General features: G+C 35.4%; 1 protein-coding gene and 1 pseudogene across 2 annotated transcripts; both read left to right on the top strand.

Moving 5' to 3' along the window:
* Positions 1-6,193: 6,193 nt before the first annotated feature.
* On the top strand, positions 6,194-7,180 carry LOC137741148 (heavy metal-associated isoprenylated plant protein 12). Its single transcript, XM_068480950.2, has 3 exons — positions 6,194-6,318; positions 6,432-6,510; positions 6,633-7,180. The coding sequence occupies exons 1-3, from the start codon at positions 6,313-6,315 to the stop codon at positions 6,920-6,922; spliced, it is 375 nt and encodes a 124-aa protein (XP_068337051.2). The 5' UTR covers positions 6,194-6,312; the 3' UTR covers positions 6,923-7,180.
* On the top strand, positions 6,204-12,091 carry LOC137740465 (heavy metal-associated isoprenylated plant protein 16-like; annotated as a pseudogene). Its single transcript, XR_015966150.1, has 3 exons — positions 6,204-6,318; positions 11,375-11,453; positions 11,572-12,091. The product of XR_015966150.1 is annotated as a heavy metal-associated isoprenylated plant protein 16-like (transcript).
* The last annotated feature ends 9,473 nt before the right edge of the window (positions 12,092-21,564 follow it).

Genomic DNA, 21,564 nt, shown 5'->3' with positions numbered 1-21,564 from the left:
GGTACTAGCTATATTGAAGAGTCAAGAGCAGAGGTTTGATTTGCATTCCTCAAATGCAACTGAGAGAGCATTTTCTTCTCTTACTGTTAGTTCAAAAGGGCAGAATCGAAGTTATGCTCAGTCTAGTATTTTTAAACCACAGAGAAATTGGAATCAAAAGGGTAAGAAATGGGATTCAAAACCAAAGTTTCAGCAAAAATCATACACAAATGTTGCACAGAATAGTACTTCCTCACAAGGTATGGGTCAAGAGAGTGTAAAACCTCAATGTAAGGTGTGTTCAAAGTTTCATTATGGTGAATGTAGATATAAGGGGAAATCCAAGTGCCATAATTGTGATAGATTTGGTCATTGGGCCAGAGAGTGTACTGTTGGAAAGTCTGTTCAAAAGGCAAACTGTGCAAGTCAAATGGAAGTAACAGGAAACTTATTCTATGCAAATTGTGCAGTTGCTGAGACTAAGGTTAATGGAGATTGGTACATAGATAGTGGCTGCAGTAATCATATGACAGGAAATGTTGATCTTCTTGTTGATGTGAATACAAATGTTGCAGGGAAAGTTCAAATGCCAACAGGAGGGTTAGTTAATGTGGCAGGAATGGGATCACTGGAAATTGAGACTAACAGAGGAAGAAAATACATTCGAGAAGTCATGTACCTACCTGGTTTGAAAGAGAATCTATTAAGTGTAGGACAAATGGATGAGCACGGATATTATCTTGTGTTTGGTGGATATATGTGTACTGTTTTTTATGGTCCTTCTCTGAAATGTCAAATTATCCGTGTAAAAATGAAAGAAAACAGGTGTTATCCTCTATCTCTAAGGCCTGAGAAGCAACTTGTGTTGAAGACCAGTTTTGCTCATTGTTCTCTGACTTGGCACAGAAGATTAGGCCACCTACACTTTGGTGGAATCAAGAAATTGAAGGATAATGACATGGTTCATGGATTACCATATCTAGATGAGTGTGACAAAGTGTGTGAAGGTTGTCAATATGGTAAGCAACACAGAGAAAGGTTTCCTAGTGGTCAAGCACAAAGAGCTGGTGCTCCACTTGAATTGGTTCATGTAGATCTGTGTGGACCGATGAGAATTGAGTCTACTGGAGGAAACAAGTACTTCATGTTGCTTGTAGATGATGCAACCAGGATGACATGGGTGTATTTTCTTAGATTCAAATCTGAAGCTTTTACTTGTTTTCAGAAATTCAAGGCTATGACTGAGTTGCAAAGTGGAATGAAGGTAAAATGTGTAAGGAGTGATAGAGGAGGGGAGTTCTTATCAAATGAATTCAAGCAATACTGTGACACAGAGGGAATCCAAAGGCAATTGTCTCTCTCTTACACTCCACATCAAAATGGAATGGTTGAAAGAAAAAACAGAACTGTGATCGAAATGGCCAAGTCTATGCTTCATGACAAAGGAATGCCTTACTGTATGTGGGCAAAAGCTGTGCATACTGCTGTCTATCTGTTAAACAGATGTCCTACCAAATCACTGAATAGTATAACACCTTTTGAAGCTTACAGCAAAAGGAAACCAGGCATTGCTCATTTGAAGGTTTTTGGATCAGTTTGTTATGTCCATACTCCATCCGAGTTAAGACACAAGCTAGAACCCAAGAGTATAAAAGGAGTCTTTGTTGGATATGCAAAGTGTGAGAAAGGGTATAGAGTATTTAATCCAATCTCTAAGAGACTGATTCTGTCAAGAGATGTTGTGTTCAATGAAAACTCAGCTTGGGAATGGGAAATAAGCACAGAAAGATATATATCACTGCCTACTTATGAGTTTGACTCTGTTGATACACAAAGAAGTGAAAATGCAGAAAATGACCCTCAAGTTTCAAGTGATTTATCATCTGGCATATTGGAAGAAGCTGCAAGTGGTATTGATGATACTGTTGACTCTAAAAATTACAAAGCCTACGTGGCGCGCAGGCCGAGTAATTAATAAGCTAACTACGTCCTTCGGTCGAATGCGGGGCGTGCCAACTCGTCGGCCGAGCTCGGCCGAGGAGTAAAATTTGTTGATGTTGCGTTGAGCGCGTCGGTGACTTCTTTATCTTGCGATTGCGGCCGAGGAAGGAACAAATCTCGGCCTTTGGATTCTCGAGCCTGAAGACAAGGCTGCTAGTTCTACGAAGTTCAATATCAAATTCGGCTTTTATGGTGCCGAATGTAGTAACCTGGTAACACCTCACTTCGCCGAGAAGGCTAATGAGATGACCTCTGCCAATAAGGATTTGAAAATCCTTCTCGACCGAGACTTGGATAGATAACCAGTCGGCCTCGACGCAGTGCTGTTTATCCAAACTGAAGGTGCTTCGGGAACGGCTGATTCTACGGCAACAGTGCTGTTTATCCAAACTGAAGATGTTCGCCGGTTGCCTTCACAGTGCTGTTTATCCAAACTGAAGATGTGTCGGCGGAAAAAGAAAATAAAAAATCTCAAGATGTTTGAGAGGTTTTGCGCAGGGCAGTTGGGTGTTGAATTGGAGGTCCTCTCTATGGTGTTCGCGGCCTTGTATTTATAGAAGCAGATGTGTGGTGCGGCTTCACTTGTGTAGAATTTGATTTTAATTCAAACTCAACAGCTAGAGTCTAGGTCAAAGACTTCTCAAGGTAAGCAACAACCTATCTTTTAGATATCATTTATCTTTAAACGATCCGCTGGATATAGCCAATATTAGGCTTAGATAATCCAATATATATTAAGAGATAATATTATGATTAAAACCACAATATTATTCCTTAATAATAATTGAAAATTATCTCAACCACTTTATCATCCAACGGTCTAGAACTTTACTCATCTAACGGCCTTGATTGTATGGGCCGATAGCGTAAATTTAGGTCCAAACAGATACACAGATCAACTCTCAGTCAAGTGCAGGTGTGAATGACACTCAGTTTTTTTATCATACTCCATTAAAATGGAGAAAGCTGGATGATGTTCTTGCTCAGTGTAATTTGTGTATTATAGAACCAGAGAAATATGAAGATGCAGCTAAGGATGAATCTTGGATGAATGCTATGAAGGATGAGCTCTCCATGATTGAAAATAATGAAACCTGGAAGTTAGTAGACAGGCCAAGTAACAAGCCTGTAATTGGAGTAAAATGGGTGTTTAAAACCAAGCTCAACCTGGATGGAACTGTGCAAAAGAACAAGGCAAGGCCTATTGCAAAGGGATATGCACAGAAACCAGGAATAGACTACAATGAGACCTTTGCTCCTGTTGCTCAATTAGATACAATCAGAACCCTTATAGCATTGGCTGCACAAAAGAGTTGGAAACTCTATCAACTTGATGTTAAATCGGCTTTTCTAAATGGTGTTCTAGAGGAGGAGGTTTATGTGGAGCAGCCTGATGGTTTTGTAGCTAAAGGGGAGGAAGACAGGGTATATAAACTTCACAAAGCCTTGTATGGTTTAAAACAGGCACCACGGGCTTGGTATGGAGAGATCAATACATACTTCTTACAATGTGGTTTCACAAGAAGTTTAAGTGAACCAACACTATACATCAAGGCAGAAGAGAAAGACATTTTGATTGTGTCGATCTATGTGGATGACATAATCTATACTGGGAGCAACAAACAAATGCTTGAAGAATTCAAGGAAGACATGACACGAAAGTATGAGATGACTGATTTGGGTCTTCTCCATCATTTCCTTGGAATGGGAATAATTCAATCAACTTCAAGCATTTTCATCCACCAAAAGAAATATGCAAGCTCTTTGTTAGACAAATTTGGTCTAAAAGAGTGCAAACCTGTGCTTACTCCATTGGTTGCAACTAAGAAGTTAACCACGGATGATGGAAGTGGTGCAGCAAGTGAAGAGTTATACAGAAGCATGGTGGGAAGCCTCTTATATCTCACTGCAACCAGGCCTGATATTATGTATGCATCCAGTCTGTTAGCCAAATTTATGCACTGCCCTACCAGTAAGCATGTTGGAACTGCTAAAAGAGTGCTAAGATACATTAAGGGTACACTTGATTATGGTCTGGAATACGTGAAGGGTAAGAACTCAATGTTAATTGGGTTCTGTGACAGTGACTGGAGTGGATCAATTGAGGACAGTAAAAGTACTTCTGGTTATGCTTTCTCTTTTGGCAGTGGAGTATTCTCTTGGGCATCTGTGAAGCAAAATTGTGTTGCTCTTTCCACTGCAGAAGCAGAGTACATCAGTGCTTCAGAAGCAATTACTCAAGCCATTTGGTTGAGATTTGTTCTTGAAGACTTTGGAGAATTTCAAACCGAAGCCACTCCAGTGCACTGTGACAACACCTCAGCAATTGCAATCACCAAGAACTCTGTGTTCCATCAAAAGACCAAACACATTAACAGAAGATACCATTTCATCAAGGATGCACTGAAGGATGGCATCATTGATCTGGTGTACTGTCCAACTAATGAGCAACTTGCTGATATCTTCACAAAACCTCTGCCTAAAGATCGGTTTAATTATCTCAGGAGCATGCTAGGAGTGAAATCAGCTCAAGACTTAAAGGGGAGTGTTGAATTATAAGTCTCTAGCTGATTAAGTATTAGAAATAAGATGAGTTTTAATGTGTGTATTCACTTGAGCATATCTGCCAAGTGTAAGGTTAAATGATGTAAGGTCATGAGTGCCATGTGGTATTTGATCCATGTAATTAGGTTGATGAGTGACTAAGATTAAAAGTAGAGTTTTGTGTGGTCCTAAAGCTAAGGCCATCAATTAAATGTAAAGCAGTGTGAGTGCGCATTGTGTGTGCTGTACAAAGATTATTCATCTGCAATACTTTTGCAAGAGAGAACAAGAAAGAAAACTTTTCGGTTCAGCTTCTTCTGGTTTTCTGTTTTCTTGCTTCTGTTCAGCCTTCTGGAAATTAAACCCAGCTAAATCAAGTTACACTAACAATGATCCTCACTCTTTCGAGGGAGGATAGGTTCCTCGCACATAACCATTGTCGAAGAGCTAATCTCGCCTAATCTTTCTCCATTTGAAAAATAATAATAATAATAATTGGACATATTATATAGGACTAATCATGTGATGGAATCATGTTTTACAAGCACTTTTGATGACAATTATATGTAATATTCTCCTCGCAGAAGGTTTGGGCAAAGATGTACCCATGAACTTTCCCAATTCATGGGCATGAGTAAACCACGTTGAGTTACTTAGGTGATAAGTAACAGCTCGCTAGTTTTCTATAGATGTGATGAGTTCTTAGAACGAAGGGCCTTGATGCAGATTTTTCAATAGAAAATGAGGTGACAACTGTGTTTAGAAATTCATAAATGGTATTGTATGCATATATACATCACATGAATTATTAGTCATATATTGACAAGTCAAGTCCTTCATTTGGGTGACTGACTTCATCAAAAGTCCATAATACACGTTGATTACCATTTAAATTTAAAGGGACCACAGCAATTATACAAAATGGTCACACACGCACTAAACATTAAGAAAACCTTTATTTAAAATTTTCAGCCACTTTCTTTCTCCCACTTTTTGCTTCTCTCTACCACAATAATTTCCTCCAAAGCACATGGTGTGCATGTGTGAAAGCTACTAATATAAATAACTTGAAGGTGAATAGGAAAATAAAATGGTTATGTAACTATATATTGTACATCATGATAGTGTGAGTCGTTACTAAATCTTATTCGATATGGTTATCATTTTCAACATAATAGTCTTAATTAATTATGAAAATTTACAATAGATATGTCTATGTGTGAGTTTTATCTCAAATGACAATAACATTGTTAATAGTAAACTACGAAACTTTAACTTGTAAAGTATTTGCGTTTATTTTCATTGTTAAGATTATGTTGGTCAAAACAATAGCCCATGTAAAAATGTAAATAATTGGCAATAACGTCGTAAAGGCGCACTATCCAAGTACACATGCTCCAAACCTGTTGCAGTCATACTAAAGGGAAATAAAACTATATGAAACTCTTCAAAATAAAGAAAAACAAATGCAAACAAAATAATATCTCTCATTTAGGATAGAGACGATTTCTATGTCATGACGTGGTCGACAAGTTTTCGACCAAAAAAAAAAAAAATGGAAAAAACATGACCAAGAGGCACTAGTTCTCATTTTTCATCAGAAAAGCACTTGACCCACCGAAGACTCCCAAGAGGCCTATAAATATCAAAAACCCTTCTCACACTCTTCACCAAATTTTCAAACACAACATATTAATACACACCCCTCTCCTTCTCCACCATCAATCTCTCAAAGCCGGTTGAAGACCTTCGGTTCGTCTTTGTCGTTGTTAATCAAGAACCAGGGTCATGAAGGTATGTCTGAGATTTGAGGTCCATGCAAGAACATGCATTGGAAACAGAAAAGGAAAATTATTTGATTCAAAATTTGTGTTATATGCTAATTGAGCGCTGCTTTTGGTTTGCAGCAAAAGGTGGTGATCAAGTTGTCTGTGCATGATGGAAGGGCCAAGGCCAAAGCTATGAAGACTGCAGTTGGGGTCGATGGTAATTTAATTCTTAACTGTGTTCTACAATAAATTTAATCAAATTCCAGAAATTAACTCTAATCCCAATCAAGCAGCTCTAGGTCTAAGTTATAACTAACAAAAGATTAATAATTAATGCAGGCGTAAACTCAGCAAGTTATCAGCAAGATAAGAACCAAATGGAGGTAATGGGGGAAGGGATTGATGTGGTTCTGCTCACAACTTCGCTTAGAAAAAGAAAAAGCTTGAAGCATGCTGAGGTGGTGAGTGTGAGCCTTGTGGAGGAAAAAAAGAAAGAGGAAAAGAAAGAGGAAAAGAAAGAGGAGAAGAAGAGCGAGCCTGCACAGCTACAGTATGTCATGGGTTGCCCTCAATATGTGGTGACTTATCCTTCGTATGAAGAACCCCCCAATATATGCACCATTCTGTGATTAATAACTAATTATAAGTTCCAGCCTCTCCACACACTCGGTTCCGCGTTATCCATAGTAGTATTATGAGAGAAAAACAAAACCAGTAATAATTTCTTACCCTTTAGTTTCATTTTCCACACCATCATTTAGAGTACTGCATAATATATATGTTTAAATTTCTGTCAAGGTCAACGGTGAAAATGAAAATTGCATAGTTTCTTTTCTGCTATGAGTATTTAATTATATAAGGAAATTGGTATTTTCTTTTGTCTTCAATTATTCTGTAGAACTAGCTATACTGTTCTTCAATTTGTGGTTTCCTCTTAATCTTTGCTTTTATGCTGTTTGCCTGTTGTTTGAATGTTCTTTACTGCACATGCTCCATGGTTTAATGTTTCACGAATTGTGGGCGGGTACTTGCTAGTCCATCTCTAATGCACAAACTTAAATTTTAAGATTTCGCCAATGCACCACACATTCAAAAGTTAAAAACTCGTTTTAACTTCAACGCAAACTCAAACCCATATATTAATTAGCTTCAACTTAAAACCCCAAATGATCAGCCCGAAGAGAAAAATGAAAAGGAAAGTTGCAGTCACAACCATCTAAATTAAACTCCAAACATTTGATTTATGTGCATTGGAGAGAAATAATAAGCATTGGAGATTGCCATAGGTTGCAAGTGTAGTTGAGTAATAAAGGGGTAAGTTTAAAATTACGAAATAAAGACACCAGCAAGGCATTGCCATTGTGTGTAGGATATGTAGCTTTCAACATAACTGGTTATAGTCAAATTAAGATGGCGACAGCCTATCCACCATACCAAGACCTAGGGGCGGATCCATTAAGGGACCAAGGTGATCCTAAGACCACCCGAAAGTCCGAATAGTTGGCTGTGAAGACCACTGAGGACCGCCTAAATTTAGGCATTTGGTGGTAGCGTCCGCGGGGAAAGAATACCAGAAGGGGCAGCCTGAGGAGGAGGAAGAAGAAAAACAGCTCTTTTAAACTTTTTACGCTCAACAATACAAGAAATTTTTAGTTGTGACGGGAACATGGATGATACATCATATGTTTTTATGTAAGTGGTGGAAAATTTTAATTTTTAAGTTATTAACCTTTTAACACATATATCTCAGTATTTATATAGAAGCAAGTGGTGTACCGCCTCGTGTAATGGTCACACTGAAAAATCTTTCCGACAATATATACGGCATCGTTTCATCCCGTCATTTAATAAGTATTTTGCTTTATGGCCTTTTGTTTTTGGGCCAAGCCGTTTTCTAGCTTTTAGAAAATTAAGCCACGTCACTTTATTTTACTTCTTTGCTTTTCTTTTCTTTTTATTTTTTTGGTTGAAATTATATCCTTTTGTTCTCTACCGCTTCCTCATTCTTCCTTTCTTTTTTTGATCTATTTTTTAATTGCTATCAATTTCATCTTGTTTGTGTCTATGTTCTTCTTTTTGTTTTATTCATTTTTTATTATTTTCATTTGTTTGCATCTTTTTCTAATTACAGCAGACAATTTATATCCTTATTTTACAATAAAAGAAGAAAGAAGGTTTAAATTCTAGACGCCTCGGTTGAATAGGAAAGCTCTAACCACCAGAACAGTGCATCACATGCATTGTTTGCTTCGTTTTAAACCAGTCATAAAAACTAAAAATAAAAACATTTAGGTGTAAAATGCTGAAATTGAAACCTTGTGGTTCATTTTGGAAATGATCCTAACTTGTAGTATGTAGTGTGTAAATGAAAAGTTAGCAGTTCATCATTTAACTTTTCAAGGGTTTTCGTCTAATTTTTTTCAAAGCTTCTAAATTGGGACCACCCGATATTAGAATCCTGGATCTACCACTACCAAGACCTCCTGTAATTGCACTATTCTATAATTGTTACTTAATTATGTGTATAAAGCTATATATAGTGTATGTATAGTGACAATTTCATAATTTATTTTCTTCTATGAGTATATAATTATATATGTATGGAAAGTTGACATTTTCAGTCGGCAATTATATACTCCACACTACTAACCCAATTCTTTAATTTGTGTGATTTGCTCTTTAACTCTGTGCTGTGATGTACTTATGTTTAAGTGTTGTTACTGTACATATTTCATAGTTTAATGTGTTACAAGTTAGGGCGGAAATTTTGATGTCACAAGGTGCACATTTTTCCGTGCCTAAAATCACTTAATAAGAGTCACGCTCATGCATACACTTAGTAACATGACATTACTCTGCATGAATTATTTAGGTCTACTAGCTCATGTTCCTTTCTTCATAATTAGTTAAATTACAAATCAAGATAAAAAGTAATGATACTCTTACCATAATTTAATACCATTTTAAGTGTTGTATGAGTTGGACATGCAACATCACCTTAATTGAATTTTTAAATTTAGTATGTTTTTAATTAAAAACCTAAATTGAAATAAAATTGATTGCATTTTTTTTGTATGTTTCCTTCTCCCACTCTCTCTTCATATCTCCCTTCCCGTTTGACAATCCCCTCTCCTATCTTCACGAGCATTCCATCCAAACTTCAATGGCATAGAAAACTGTTAAAAAAATTATATATAGAGAGCCTGGAACCATGACTTTTAATATCTTGTAAATTTTTGTCGTCTTGCCGACAATTTTGTTTTCAATTTTTTCTGTGGTTTAAAATTAGAGAATTGACAAGATGGAGGGAGGAACATACATCGCAAACACGTAAAATTTACTGTTTGATTGATTTTTTTTTTTTTTTTAACAAATGATATTATGTTCACAAAAGGGAGGAGATAAGTTGAGTCTTACAATAGGTTAGCAATAATGTAGTTCAAATTCGTTTTTGACGAGAATCGAACATAAGATCTCTCACTTACAAGTGATGAGTAATACCACTAGACTGTAGTACTAAATTGCAAAATTGTGATATATTTAAGTGATAAGAATAGCATTACTAAGCAATAAATGACAACTTGAACAGCAATTAACCTTGGCTTACTCTTGATAAAAACAAAAAACAAAAAATAGAAAAACAAGAACATGAGTGACATAGCAAGAAAATCAGAAAACGGAGAGAGGATTTTACAAGTGGATCAACAAAAAAAGCACACTTCCATGTAGCTGTGTACTTACACTGTAGGAGATGATTGACTTTGAAGTTTAAACTTCACATCATGATGAGGGTTGATCGGACGGTAAGTCTAACAGCTCGACACGCACAGCTCTCTGAATACCAACCAAGAAAAATTTTGTGATGGTGAATGTTTATTGTATATCGTATAATCAGAAATTATTTCAAAATTTAAAATTTAAAATTAAATATAAATAATACCTAACAAAAATTGATCTCACGATGTATAATCAACAATCATAATCGTAGGATCTCTTATATTCCTAAGAAAAATATCCGGCGGGTATCTTTTTCCAAGAAAAATCAGCATTCTTATTGACAATTTGCTTAGATGGCATCCAGGGAGCCAGGCACGTCATGCTTCTTGACTGGCGGATAGGTTGATCCTTAATCCTCATGCATCTCATCATAATACTGGCCTGCAAAATAATAAGAAGCTCAATAAACTAAAAATCGAACCCATTTATCCAAGGACCAAATGTAAAAGCCTCATGCTCATAATTAGAAATCATGAAAATAAAATGGTTATGTAACTATGTATTGTACAACATGATAGTGTGAGTCGCTACTAAATCTTATTTGATATGGTTATTATTTTCAACATAATAATCTTAATTAATTACGAAAATTTACAATAGATATGTCTGTGTGTGAGTTTTATCTCAAATGACAATAGCATTGTTAGTAGTAAACTACGAAACTTTAACTTGTAAGTTATTTGTGTTTGTTTACATTGTTAAGATTATGTTGGTCAAAACAATAGCATGTGTATGAATGTAAATAATTGACAATAACGTCGTAAAGGCGCACTGTCCGAGTGTGCATGCTCCAGACGTTTTGCAGTCATACTAAAGGAAATTAAAACTATATGAAACTCTTCAAAATAAAGAAAAACAAATGCAAACAAAATAATATCTCTCATTTAGGATAGAGACGATTTCTATGTCATGACTTGATCGATAAGTTTTCGACCAAAAAAAAAATGAAAAAACATGACCAACAGGCACTAGTTCTCTTTTTTCATCAGAAAAGCACTTGGCTCACCGAAGACCCCCAAAGGCCTATAAATATCAAAAACCCTTCTCACACTCTTCACCAAATTTTCAAACACAACATATTAATACACACCCCTCTCTTTCTCCACCATCAATCTCTCAAAGCCGGTTGAAGACCTTCAAAGACCTTCGGTTCGTCTTTGTCGTCGTTAATCAAGAACCAGGGTCATGAAGGTACGTCTGAGATTTGAGGTCCATGCAAGAACATGCATTGGAGACAGAAGAGGCAAATTATTTGATTCAAAATTTGTGTTTTATTCTAATTGAGCGCTGTTTTTGGTTTGCAGCAAAAGGTGGTGATCAAGTTGTCTGTGCATGATGAAAGGGCCAGGGCCAAAGCTATGAAGACTGCAGTTGGGGTCGATGGTAATTTACTTCTTAACTGTGTTCTACAATAAATTTAATCAAATTCCAGAAATTAACTCTAATCCCAATTAGGCAGCTCTAGGTCTAAGTAATAACTAAAAAAAGATTAATAATGCAGGTGTAAACTCAGCAAGTTATCAGCAAGACAAAAACCAAACGGAGGTAATGGGGGAAGGGATTGATGTGGTTCTGCTCACAACTTCGCTTAGAAAAAGCTTGTAGTATGCTGAGGTGGTGAGTGTCCCTGTGGAGGAAAAAAAGAAAGAGGAAAAGAAAGAGGAAAAGGAAGAGAAGAAAAGCGAGCCTGCACAGCTACAGTATGCCATGGGTTGCCCTCAATATGTGATGGCTTATCCTTCGTATGAAGAACCCCCCAATATATGCACCATTCTGTGATTAATAACTAATTATAAGATCCAGCCTCTCCACACACTCGGTTCCGCGTTATCCATAGTAGTATTATGAGAGAAAAACAAAACCAGTAATAATTTCTTACCCTTTAGTTTCATTTTCCACACCATCATTTAGAGTACTGCATAATATATATGTTTAGTTTTCTGTCAAGGTCAACGGTGAAAATGAAAATTGCATAGTTTCTTTTCTGCTATGAGTATTTAATTATATAAGGAAATTGGTATTTTCTTTTGTCTTCAATTATTCTGTAGAACTAGCTATAATGTTCTTCAATTTGTGGTTTCCTATTAATCTTTGCTTTTGTGCTGTGTGCCTGTTGTTTGAATGTTCTTTACTGTACGTGCTCCGTGGTTTAATGTTTCACGAGTTCTGGGCGGGTAGTCGCTAGCCCATCTCTAATGCACAAACTTAAATTTTAAGATTTCGCCGATGCACCACACGTTCAAAAGTTATAAACTCGTTTTAACTTCATCCCAAATTCAAACCCATATATTAATAGAAAACTAATGAAAAGAGCTTGAAAACTTTGAGTTTTAATGATAAAGATAAAATAAAGGATAAAGTGAATAGTACAAAAATTGACTTTTTAGTGTACAAAATATGATTTTTCGTTAAAGTAAACAATACCGTGAACTTTTCATTAAAACTCCCATTATTTATTGGCTTCAACTTAAAACCCCAAATGATCAGCCTGAAGAGAAAAAGGAAATGGAAAGTTGCAGTCACAACCATCTAAATTAAACTCCAAACATTTGATTTATGTGCACTGGAGAGAAATAATAAGCATTGGAGATTGCCATAGGTTGCAAGTGTAGTTAAGTAATAAAGGGGTAAGTTTAAAATTACGAAATAAAAACACGAGGAAGGCATTGCCATTGTGTGTAGGATACGTTGAATATCAGAGTGCGTGATGAACAAAACTACAAAGTAATAAGAATATTATTAAACAAACTCTCTGAAACGACTACAAAACTTCAAAAGGTTACATCGTGACTAACATATTCACAACCGAATAGCAAGCACGCTCTTTATAATAAACTAACTCTAACCCTAATGCTAACGGGCTAAATCCCAAGAAACCAAACATTAAAGTAAATCTAAATACTAATAGTTGCCAATACCCCCGTCAAACTCATGGCAGTATACGACATGGATTTGCAAACAAGCAGATGCGGACTGGCAGGCATGCAAACTTGACTTGACTTAACTTGACTAGCAAAATTGACTTGACTTAACTGGCGAACTTGACTTGGTTGGTGAACTAGACTTGACTGGATTGGCAAACTGATTCTTGCTGGCAAGCTGATTTTGGCTGGCAAACTGATTCTGATTTAGACTGGCTAGTGTTGAAAGTATAGAAATAACCTGTCACTAAACGAACGAGATTTCCATATCTCAATTGTAGCAACGAACAAACAAATACAAACACCATCACTCAAGTGGTTACAATTCCAAACACTCGAGTGACAGTCACAAAACAATCTCAAACAAGCCGACACAACAATTCCTGCGGGCCTAAAACAAACAAAACAATCTCAAACAAGCCGACACAACAATTCCTGCGGGCCTAAAACAAACTTAACCGTATTTTTTTTCTTCGGCCGTGTGGGCCTAAAACAAACAGCCTAAAATAATTTCTTTTTCTTTTTCTTTTTCTTTCTCTTCCTTCGCTTTTATTTTTTTTCCTTTCTGGACTGACAAACTGGAGGTGTATGGTGCATTGGTGCGGCGGCGGTGCGAACCAACAGCAACAAGAGGTGGTTCTAAGGCAGCGGGTACAGCAGTGGTGTGGTGGATCGGTCAGATCAGCGGGTCGGGTTGGGGTTGCAGCCGCAGGCAACAGTCTGGTGCGGGTGGTCGAAGGCAATGCGTAGGTGGTGGTCTGGTACATCAATGGGCGAATTTTGGTGACAGGACGTGATCGATCAGACAACAGTAGCGCGGGCTGGGATCTGGGTTGCAGGTTCCTTCAGTGCTGGGTTTTCAGGTATGCAGGATGGATGCAAGCAGTTTGACAATGGTGTTTTCAGATGGTGGTGCTAGACGGGACGGAACTGGGTTCGTCAGGACGTTGAAGACAGGCGCGAGATGGTGGTGGATTCGTTTGATCACTGAGCCGGTGATCAGATCGTTGCGGAGGGAACAGGAACAAACGCAGCGGTGGACGACAGCAGGGGCAGCGGCTGGTGGCTCGGCGCGACTCCGGCTTCAGACTTTAACAGATTCTTTTCTCTTTTTTATTTTTTTTTTCTTTTTTTTTTTTTTTTTTTGTTTTGTAACGACAATCAAATCAGAAAACGAAAAAAAGTTTCACGGAACGAAACTGGACAAAAACAAACAGGGAAGATATAGGCAAACTGATACGAACAAACAGAAGCAGACTGGATGCCGAAGAATCCAACCTGCTATGATACCAAATTGAACATCAAAATACGTGACGAACATGATTACAAAATAATAAAAATATTATTAAATAAAATCATCTAAACAGAACTTCAAAAAGTTACATCATAATTAACATATTATTAAATAACAAGCATGTTATTTATAATAAATTAATCTTAACCCTAATATTAAAAGGCTAAATTTAAGAAACCAAATATTAAAGTAAACCTAAATCCTAATAGTTTCCATCAGGATACGTACCTTTCAACATAACAGGTTATAGTCAAATTAAGATGGCGACAGCCTATCCACCATACCAAGACCCCTTCTGTAATTGCACTATTCTATAATTGTTACTTACTATTATGTATACAGCTATATATAGTGTATGTATAGTGACAATTTCATAGTTTCTTTTCTTCTGTGAGCATATAATTATATATGGAAAGTTGACATTTTCAGTCTGCAATTACATACTCCACACTGCTAACCCAATTCTTTAATTTGTGTGATTTGCTCTTTAACTATGTGTTGTGATGTGCCTTATGTTTAAGTGTTGTTACTAGTTGAATGTGTTACGAGTTAAGGCGGAAATTTTGATGCCACAAGGTGCACATTTTCGCGGCTAAAATCACTTAATAAGAGTCATGCTCATGCATACATTTAGTAACATGACATTACTCTTCATGAATTATTTAGGTCTTCTGGCTCATGTAAATTTCACCATAATTGGTTAAATTACAAATCAAGATGACGGTAAAGAGTAATGTTGCTCTTACCATAATTTTATACCACATTTTAATACCATTTTAAGTGGTGTATGAGTTGAACATGCCATATCACCTTAATTGAATTTTTAAATTTAGTATATTTTTAATTAAACACCTAACTTGAAATAAAATAGGTTGCATTTTTTATGTATGTTTCCTTCTCCCACTCTCTCTTCATATCTCCAGCAGCCCCAATCTCATCCCTCATTCCCCTTCAACTATGCCCACTCCTATCTTCACTAGCACTCCATCCAAACTCCAATGGCATAGAAAACCGGAAAAAAATATATATAGTCTGGAACCATGACCTTTGCTCTCTTGTAATTTTTTGTCGCCTTGCCGACAATTTTGTTTTAAATTTTGATTGATTTTTTTTTTTTAACAAATGATATTATGTACACAAAAAGAAGAGGGTAAGCTTAGCCTTATAATGGAATAAAATTTAGGGTTTGATTGATTTTTTTTTTTTAACAAATGATATTATGTACACAAAAAGAAGAGGGTAAGCTTAGCCTTATAATGGAATAAAATTTAGGGTTTGATTGATTTTTTTTTTTTAACAAATGATATTATGTAAACAAGAGGAAGGGGATAGGCTTAACCTCATAATGAGTTAGCAATAATGTGATTTAAATTCGCCTTTGACGAGAATCGAACCTAAAACCTCTTATTTACAAGTAAAGAGGAATATCATTAGATCGTAGTACTAAATGGCGAAATTGTGATATATTTAAGTGGTATGAATAACTTACTAAGCAACAAATGACAACTTGAACAGCAATTACCTTTGGCTTACTCTTGATAAAAACAAGAAAAAAATAGAAAAACAAGAACAAGAGGGACAAAGCAAGAAACAAAAAATGGAGAGAGGATTTTAGTGGATCAACAAAAGAAGGAACGCTGCTTGGCTGCTGAAGTTATAGTAGGAGTTCCTGCTAAACCGTTCAGCAGCCAAGTATTTTCCCAAAAGAAGCACACTTTCCATGTAGCTGTGTACTTACTGTAGGAGATGATTGACTGTATACTTCACATCATGATGAGGGTTGATCGCACGGTAAGTCTAACAGCTAGACATGCACGGCCCCCTGAATACCAACTAAGAAAAATCAGCATTCTTATTGACAATTTGCTTAGATGGCATCCAGGGAGCCAGGCACGTCATGCTTCTTGACTGGCGGATAGGTTGATCCTTAATCCTCGTGCATCATGCATCTCATCATAATACTGGCCTGCAAAATAATAAGAAACTCAAAAAACTAAAATATCGAACCCATTTATCCAAGGACCAAATGTAAAAGCCTCATTCTTATAATTAGAAATTATGAAAATAATAATTTTGCAAGAAAAGAAGACATCCAACTGAGAAATTTATCAGAAATCATTTTTTACCTAGTTCTGATTGTATATGAGATAGCTAATAACCCTAAAAAAGGCAAAAATTACATGAAATGAACTAACAATGTATACAAATTTAATTACATTACTTTCCAAGAAGTAAAGAAGATTTTGATACTATATACATAGACAACCTTAATTTTGAAAGTGTAAGCGTAGGAAATGAGCAAACAATGAATAGATATCAAACTATACTTTCGAAAGCGTAACAACAATAGGAGATGAGTTGACAACGTATAAGAAGCTAAACTACATTACTTACCCAATAGTTAGAGTACTGAATCTGAATCTTAAGCAAAACTACGACAAAGAAATTGGAAGAAGTTATTAGCAAATATATAGCAATTGTATTCAACTCTAGCCTTGATCTTTCTTGCTCGAACTTGCTTGACTGCATGAGAAGTGTGCAGAGAAGTGGTATTTGTAAGGAAAGATGGAAGTGATAGAAGTAGGCAAAGACAACAGAAAATCCAACTGCAGATATGAGAGATTAGATAGCACTGCTCCTTCTCAAACAGCAGACGGCAGAAACAGTTTTATTCTTCAACATTATTTCTCACTCACTATTTTTCTCCAGCAAAATTTACACATGTTTTGTCAGATGTCAGTAGATGATATAGTATGTTTACCATTACAATGTTATTAGCAGCTGAATAATGCCAAAAACGGCGGCCTTGAGCTTTGCTCTGCAGGAATGTGGAAAGTTTGGATGTTTCTGGCGTTGGATATGGTGACCTATTATTCCCATCACCCATAAAGTTTTAAAAAAAAATTCGTGGTATGTGGGCAGCTTTTGATAGGAGAGAGCCAACTGCCTTGTTTGACCGGTATTAGACGGTGCCAGAGTCACTGCATGAGACAAATCACAGCCTTGCTTTAGGTGGTTTAACGTACTGTCTTACGGCCGTTTGTGGGACATTTGTTACCAGTACTTAAAAGGTAGGAGGTAGGAGATGCGGCACATGTTACAGTTAGGGTGTATAATTCTAAAATTAATTGGTAATAGAAAGAGAGATTTGAAAATTATATATCGGAAGACAAAATTTTATATGTTTTTTTTTTTGCGTTATGACTTAATCTAATTACGTGAATAACTTGTAACAAATATATTGATAATTCGATGTACGTCTATTGTACACCACAATAACTAGAAGCTTATATTGTGTATCATATTTACAAATGACATTACATGTTTTATATATATCTGATGTGCATAAATGAGCTTTTTTTTTTTTTTTTTTTCCTTCTTCTAAATTCAAGCAATAGTTGAGGGAAAAGGGAGCATGACATCGTGCGCAGGTGAGAAGACATTTTACTACTTAAGTTACAAGTCATTTTATCTTATTTTTAATTTAACAATTAATCAGTAAACATGATTTATCAGAAGAAAAAGTTATCAAGCATTCGTTTGTTGTAAAATGTAAAGGAGAAATTGAACTTGAAGAATGGCATGATGACTTTTTTGAAATACTGATAACAGTTTCTTAAACAAAAATATTATTATTACCATTTATTTGTACAATTTCTCTAATAGAGATAATACCCACTACATTGGCAGGCTCTACTTCTATTATAAAAATTAAGTGTAGCATTACTCTTTCGTAAGAATAAATGTTAGTACATATTGTATTTGGGCCATGTATCATAGGTGCTGATCGGTGAGCAGTTGGATTTTGTGGTACATGATTATAGTTGGGTTAGCCCAGAATGAGCCAGACCCAAATCTGACATAGGTTTAGGTTGAATCTGAAACAAGCTCAGCCCATTATAAACTTGGGTAGGGGAAGTTAACTGTAGCCCCCAGATAGGAAACTTGGAAAGTTTGGTTATGCCAAGACACTCTAGTGGCACCACCACTCCATAGTGACACCTAGTCCTATTACTAACTTATTGTCCTTTTAAAGATCACTAGAGTTGTCATTAGTTGTATAGTATAATGGTATTCTTCTCCATATGTAGATGTTAAAAATCATACCTGCAAAACAATAACACTATTAGGCTAATGGATGAAGACTCAAGAAAAAAGGGAGGGTGCAAAGCCTAAATCAGAAATAGTTTGAGAGAAATTGAACTTGAGAGAGTTCTGAGTAGTATGTGACGATTACTGATCTCCTTTTTTACTTTGCTATTTATAGGAGAGACTCCACGTAAGCAGCCAGCTAGCAGTATTGCAGGCCATGCTAGGCAGACATGTGTTATGTGAGTATGGTGTAGACAACACTGCTGGCCCGCCGGGATAGTCTCTAGCAGACAACAACCGAAGGGAGACTTTGAAGAGTTGTGGCCCCTGCCTCCTTGGGGGCGAAGTAGGGATATCATAGTCTTGGAATGAACACCATGATATGGACTGGAATCCAAAGGCCCAAGAATGAACACCATGCAAATGCTTAGCCCACTATGGTTTCGTGTGTAGTCTGGTCGCAACGTAAGTGTAAATCTGTCATATTAAGCTCGTAATTTATGTGTTGTTCTCTTATTTGATGTGGTTAACTTATGTCTCTACATGTGTGAGGTATCAGATTTAACTTTCATGAATAACGAGTTTGATACCAAATTATAGTTGACATATTGTGTCACCCCTGCCGAACGACAAGGACAACATTCAATGCACCAAGTCCAAATGCCTTGCATCAAGTTTTTCATAGCCCTCCACCCAACGTTCAATGCACCAGATCCGACCGTTTGTGTAATCAACCATGTTTTTCACATAAAACTCTACAATCTTCAAATTTTTTTCAACTCAAATGTTGCATATTCATTCAAGTCAATAATAAAAGGTCAAAATTAAATTTAAATGTGGCAGACATTTTGGAAGAATAACTAGGTAAATAGAAGGGATACTTTCGATGCGGTCCCTAATTCTTAACATTCTTTGATTAAAACCTTAATAGTATTCAAAGTTTGATCAAGGTCCCTTGACTTTGTACACCTCATTATATTACTATTAATATTTTTATTTTTATAGTTTTGACATTAGTTGTTTGATATTTTATGAGATTTATAATCCTATAAATTTAAAATCCCTCATTATAATACTATTATAAACGGTTACAATAAAAAAATTCAAACATTTTGATTGAATAAATGGATAAAAACTATGTAAAAATAAGAAAGAATAAATGGCAAAAGAATGTATCCATAGTGTTAAAAAAAATTGGTACATTTCACATATAACAAAGTGGTACAGCAGTAATAAAGAAGAATGGGTACATTATAAATAAATTAGGGTACATATAAAAGATTAAAAATTATGAGTACAAATGAACTTTTAAAAATATAGGCGCTAAAAGAAATTAATACATGGGTACAAAATAAAACTAAAAAGTAAATACTACAAATTAAAAAAAAAATGTTGCAAATTAAAAGTGGGTACAAGCTAAAAATATAAATACATGATTCAAAGTTTAGGCATAGAACATAAATAGAGCATATGTAATTTTTCTATCATTGATTAAATATACAATGTCACGTGACGTACACACATGGGTACAAACACAAATAAAACTTTAAAAAATATGGGCACAAAAAGAAACTAATACATGGGTACAAATTAAAAATGAAAAGAAAATTGGTACAAATTAAAAAATATTTACAAATTAAAAATAGGTACAAACTAAAGATAAAAATATATGACAAAAAATTTAGTCATAAATATAAATATACTAATTGCAACATTTTTAACACTAAAGGAATATATTTTAAAATAAAAATATTTTATTATTCAAACAATTAATGATGTTATTAATACCCAAGAACCTTGATCAAAAATTCAAAATGAATAGGATTTTAATCAATAGAGTAACAAAAAGAAGGATGTGAACCTAATTTTCCCTAAATAGAATAAGAAATTAAAATTCTCAAGTTTTGTTGGATGTCAAAAGATTATGGGGCAGGAGGGATAAAAATTGGGGTATAAGTACAAAGTTCTTTTTTTTTTTCTACACCTAAGATTCTGTCTTGGTTACAACTTACTGTAGAGAATTTTTCTTGTTAGGAAACCTAGGATTTAATATTTCTTTTTAAAGACGTATACATGTTGATGATGGATACATTAATCTAACCAAAAGAGATGTTGTAACAAGGTCAAACTTATTAGCTTTGGTGAGGGCTCAAAGAAGGTCCCCTCCCTTTCTAAGAACATTAGGCAATAAAGGGGCTAAAATTTGAGAACTTAGCCTCGTATTTTTAACTGTTCACCTAAGGGACCTACAATTTTCACCCCTAACTTTATAATTTGTTAAACTTTTGTATTTCGTTGAATATTTTTTTACTAATATTTTTGTATTATCTATATTGTTTTATTTTCACGAATATTTTGATGTAAAAAAAAATTCAAATTCCAAAAGAAAAAAAAAATTGTTGAGAAAATTGAATGACTTTATGGATTAGTGAACGAATGGATGTGTATTTATAGATTTTTGGAGGAGTTTTGCTATTATATTTGATTTGGATTAATTAATATTTTGATTGTTACATTTAAATGTGAGCTGTTAGATGTTTTTTTATTACTGTTCATTTTTTTTTTTTTTTGGTCAAACGATATATTTTGTGATAAAGAGCCACTTATCCATCACTATTAAAATTGATTAAATCGAATTTGAGCAATTGGATTTGAAAATGAATGTGGCTGGGCATTTCATCAGCCGGCATTGGACTGGCCTATGGAATTTTGGAAGTGCATCCAGCCTCTTGTATACGTGTAGGCTTCTCATTTGTAAATTTCACTGTGTTATCTCCTTAGCCACGGCATAAGGTTCAAAACTCAGATTCCCCCTTTCGATCCACCAACCCCCTTCTCTTTGTCTTCATCTCCAAACATTAAATTCTTATAATTGGAGGGTCCACAGCCTACTATATAGTCCAAGTCAAATTAATATATTTTGGCAACTTGTTATTAGTCTTAAAGATATAACAGAACTTTCTGATTCAACACAGTCATATAGTATTATAAATTAGTAATTATGTCATAGTATGTGTGTCTAACTTTTAATATTATATTACAAATTTATGACATATTAGTTATGTTGTTCATTCATATTACAATACTTAATAATAATACCGTGTAATGACGGGGCGTTAAGATGTATCTGAAACTCATTGACCTTGTGCCCTCCTTTCAAATACGACAACTCCTCATTTTTCTCAAT

This window comes from Pyrus communis, chromosome 9, assembly GCF_041283825.1.
Source record: "Pyrus communis isolate YQ-2024b chromosome 9, ASM4128382v1, whole genome shotgun sequence".
In the NCBI taxonomy this organism is placed as follows: Eukaryota; Viridiplantae; Streptophyta; class Magnoliopsida; order Rosales; family Rosaceae; genus Pyrus; species Pyrus communis.
The sequence above is the reverse complement of the archived record's forward strand: the minus strand, read 5'-3'. Positions and strand labels throughout refer to the sequence as shown.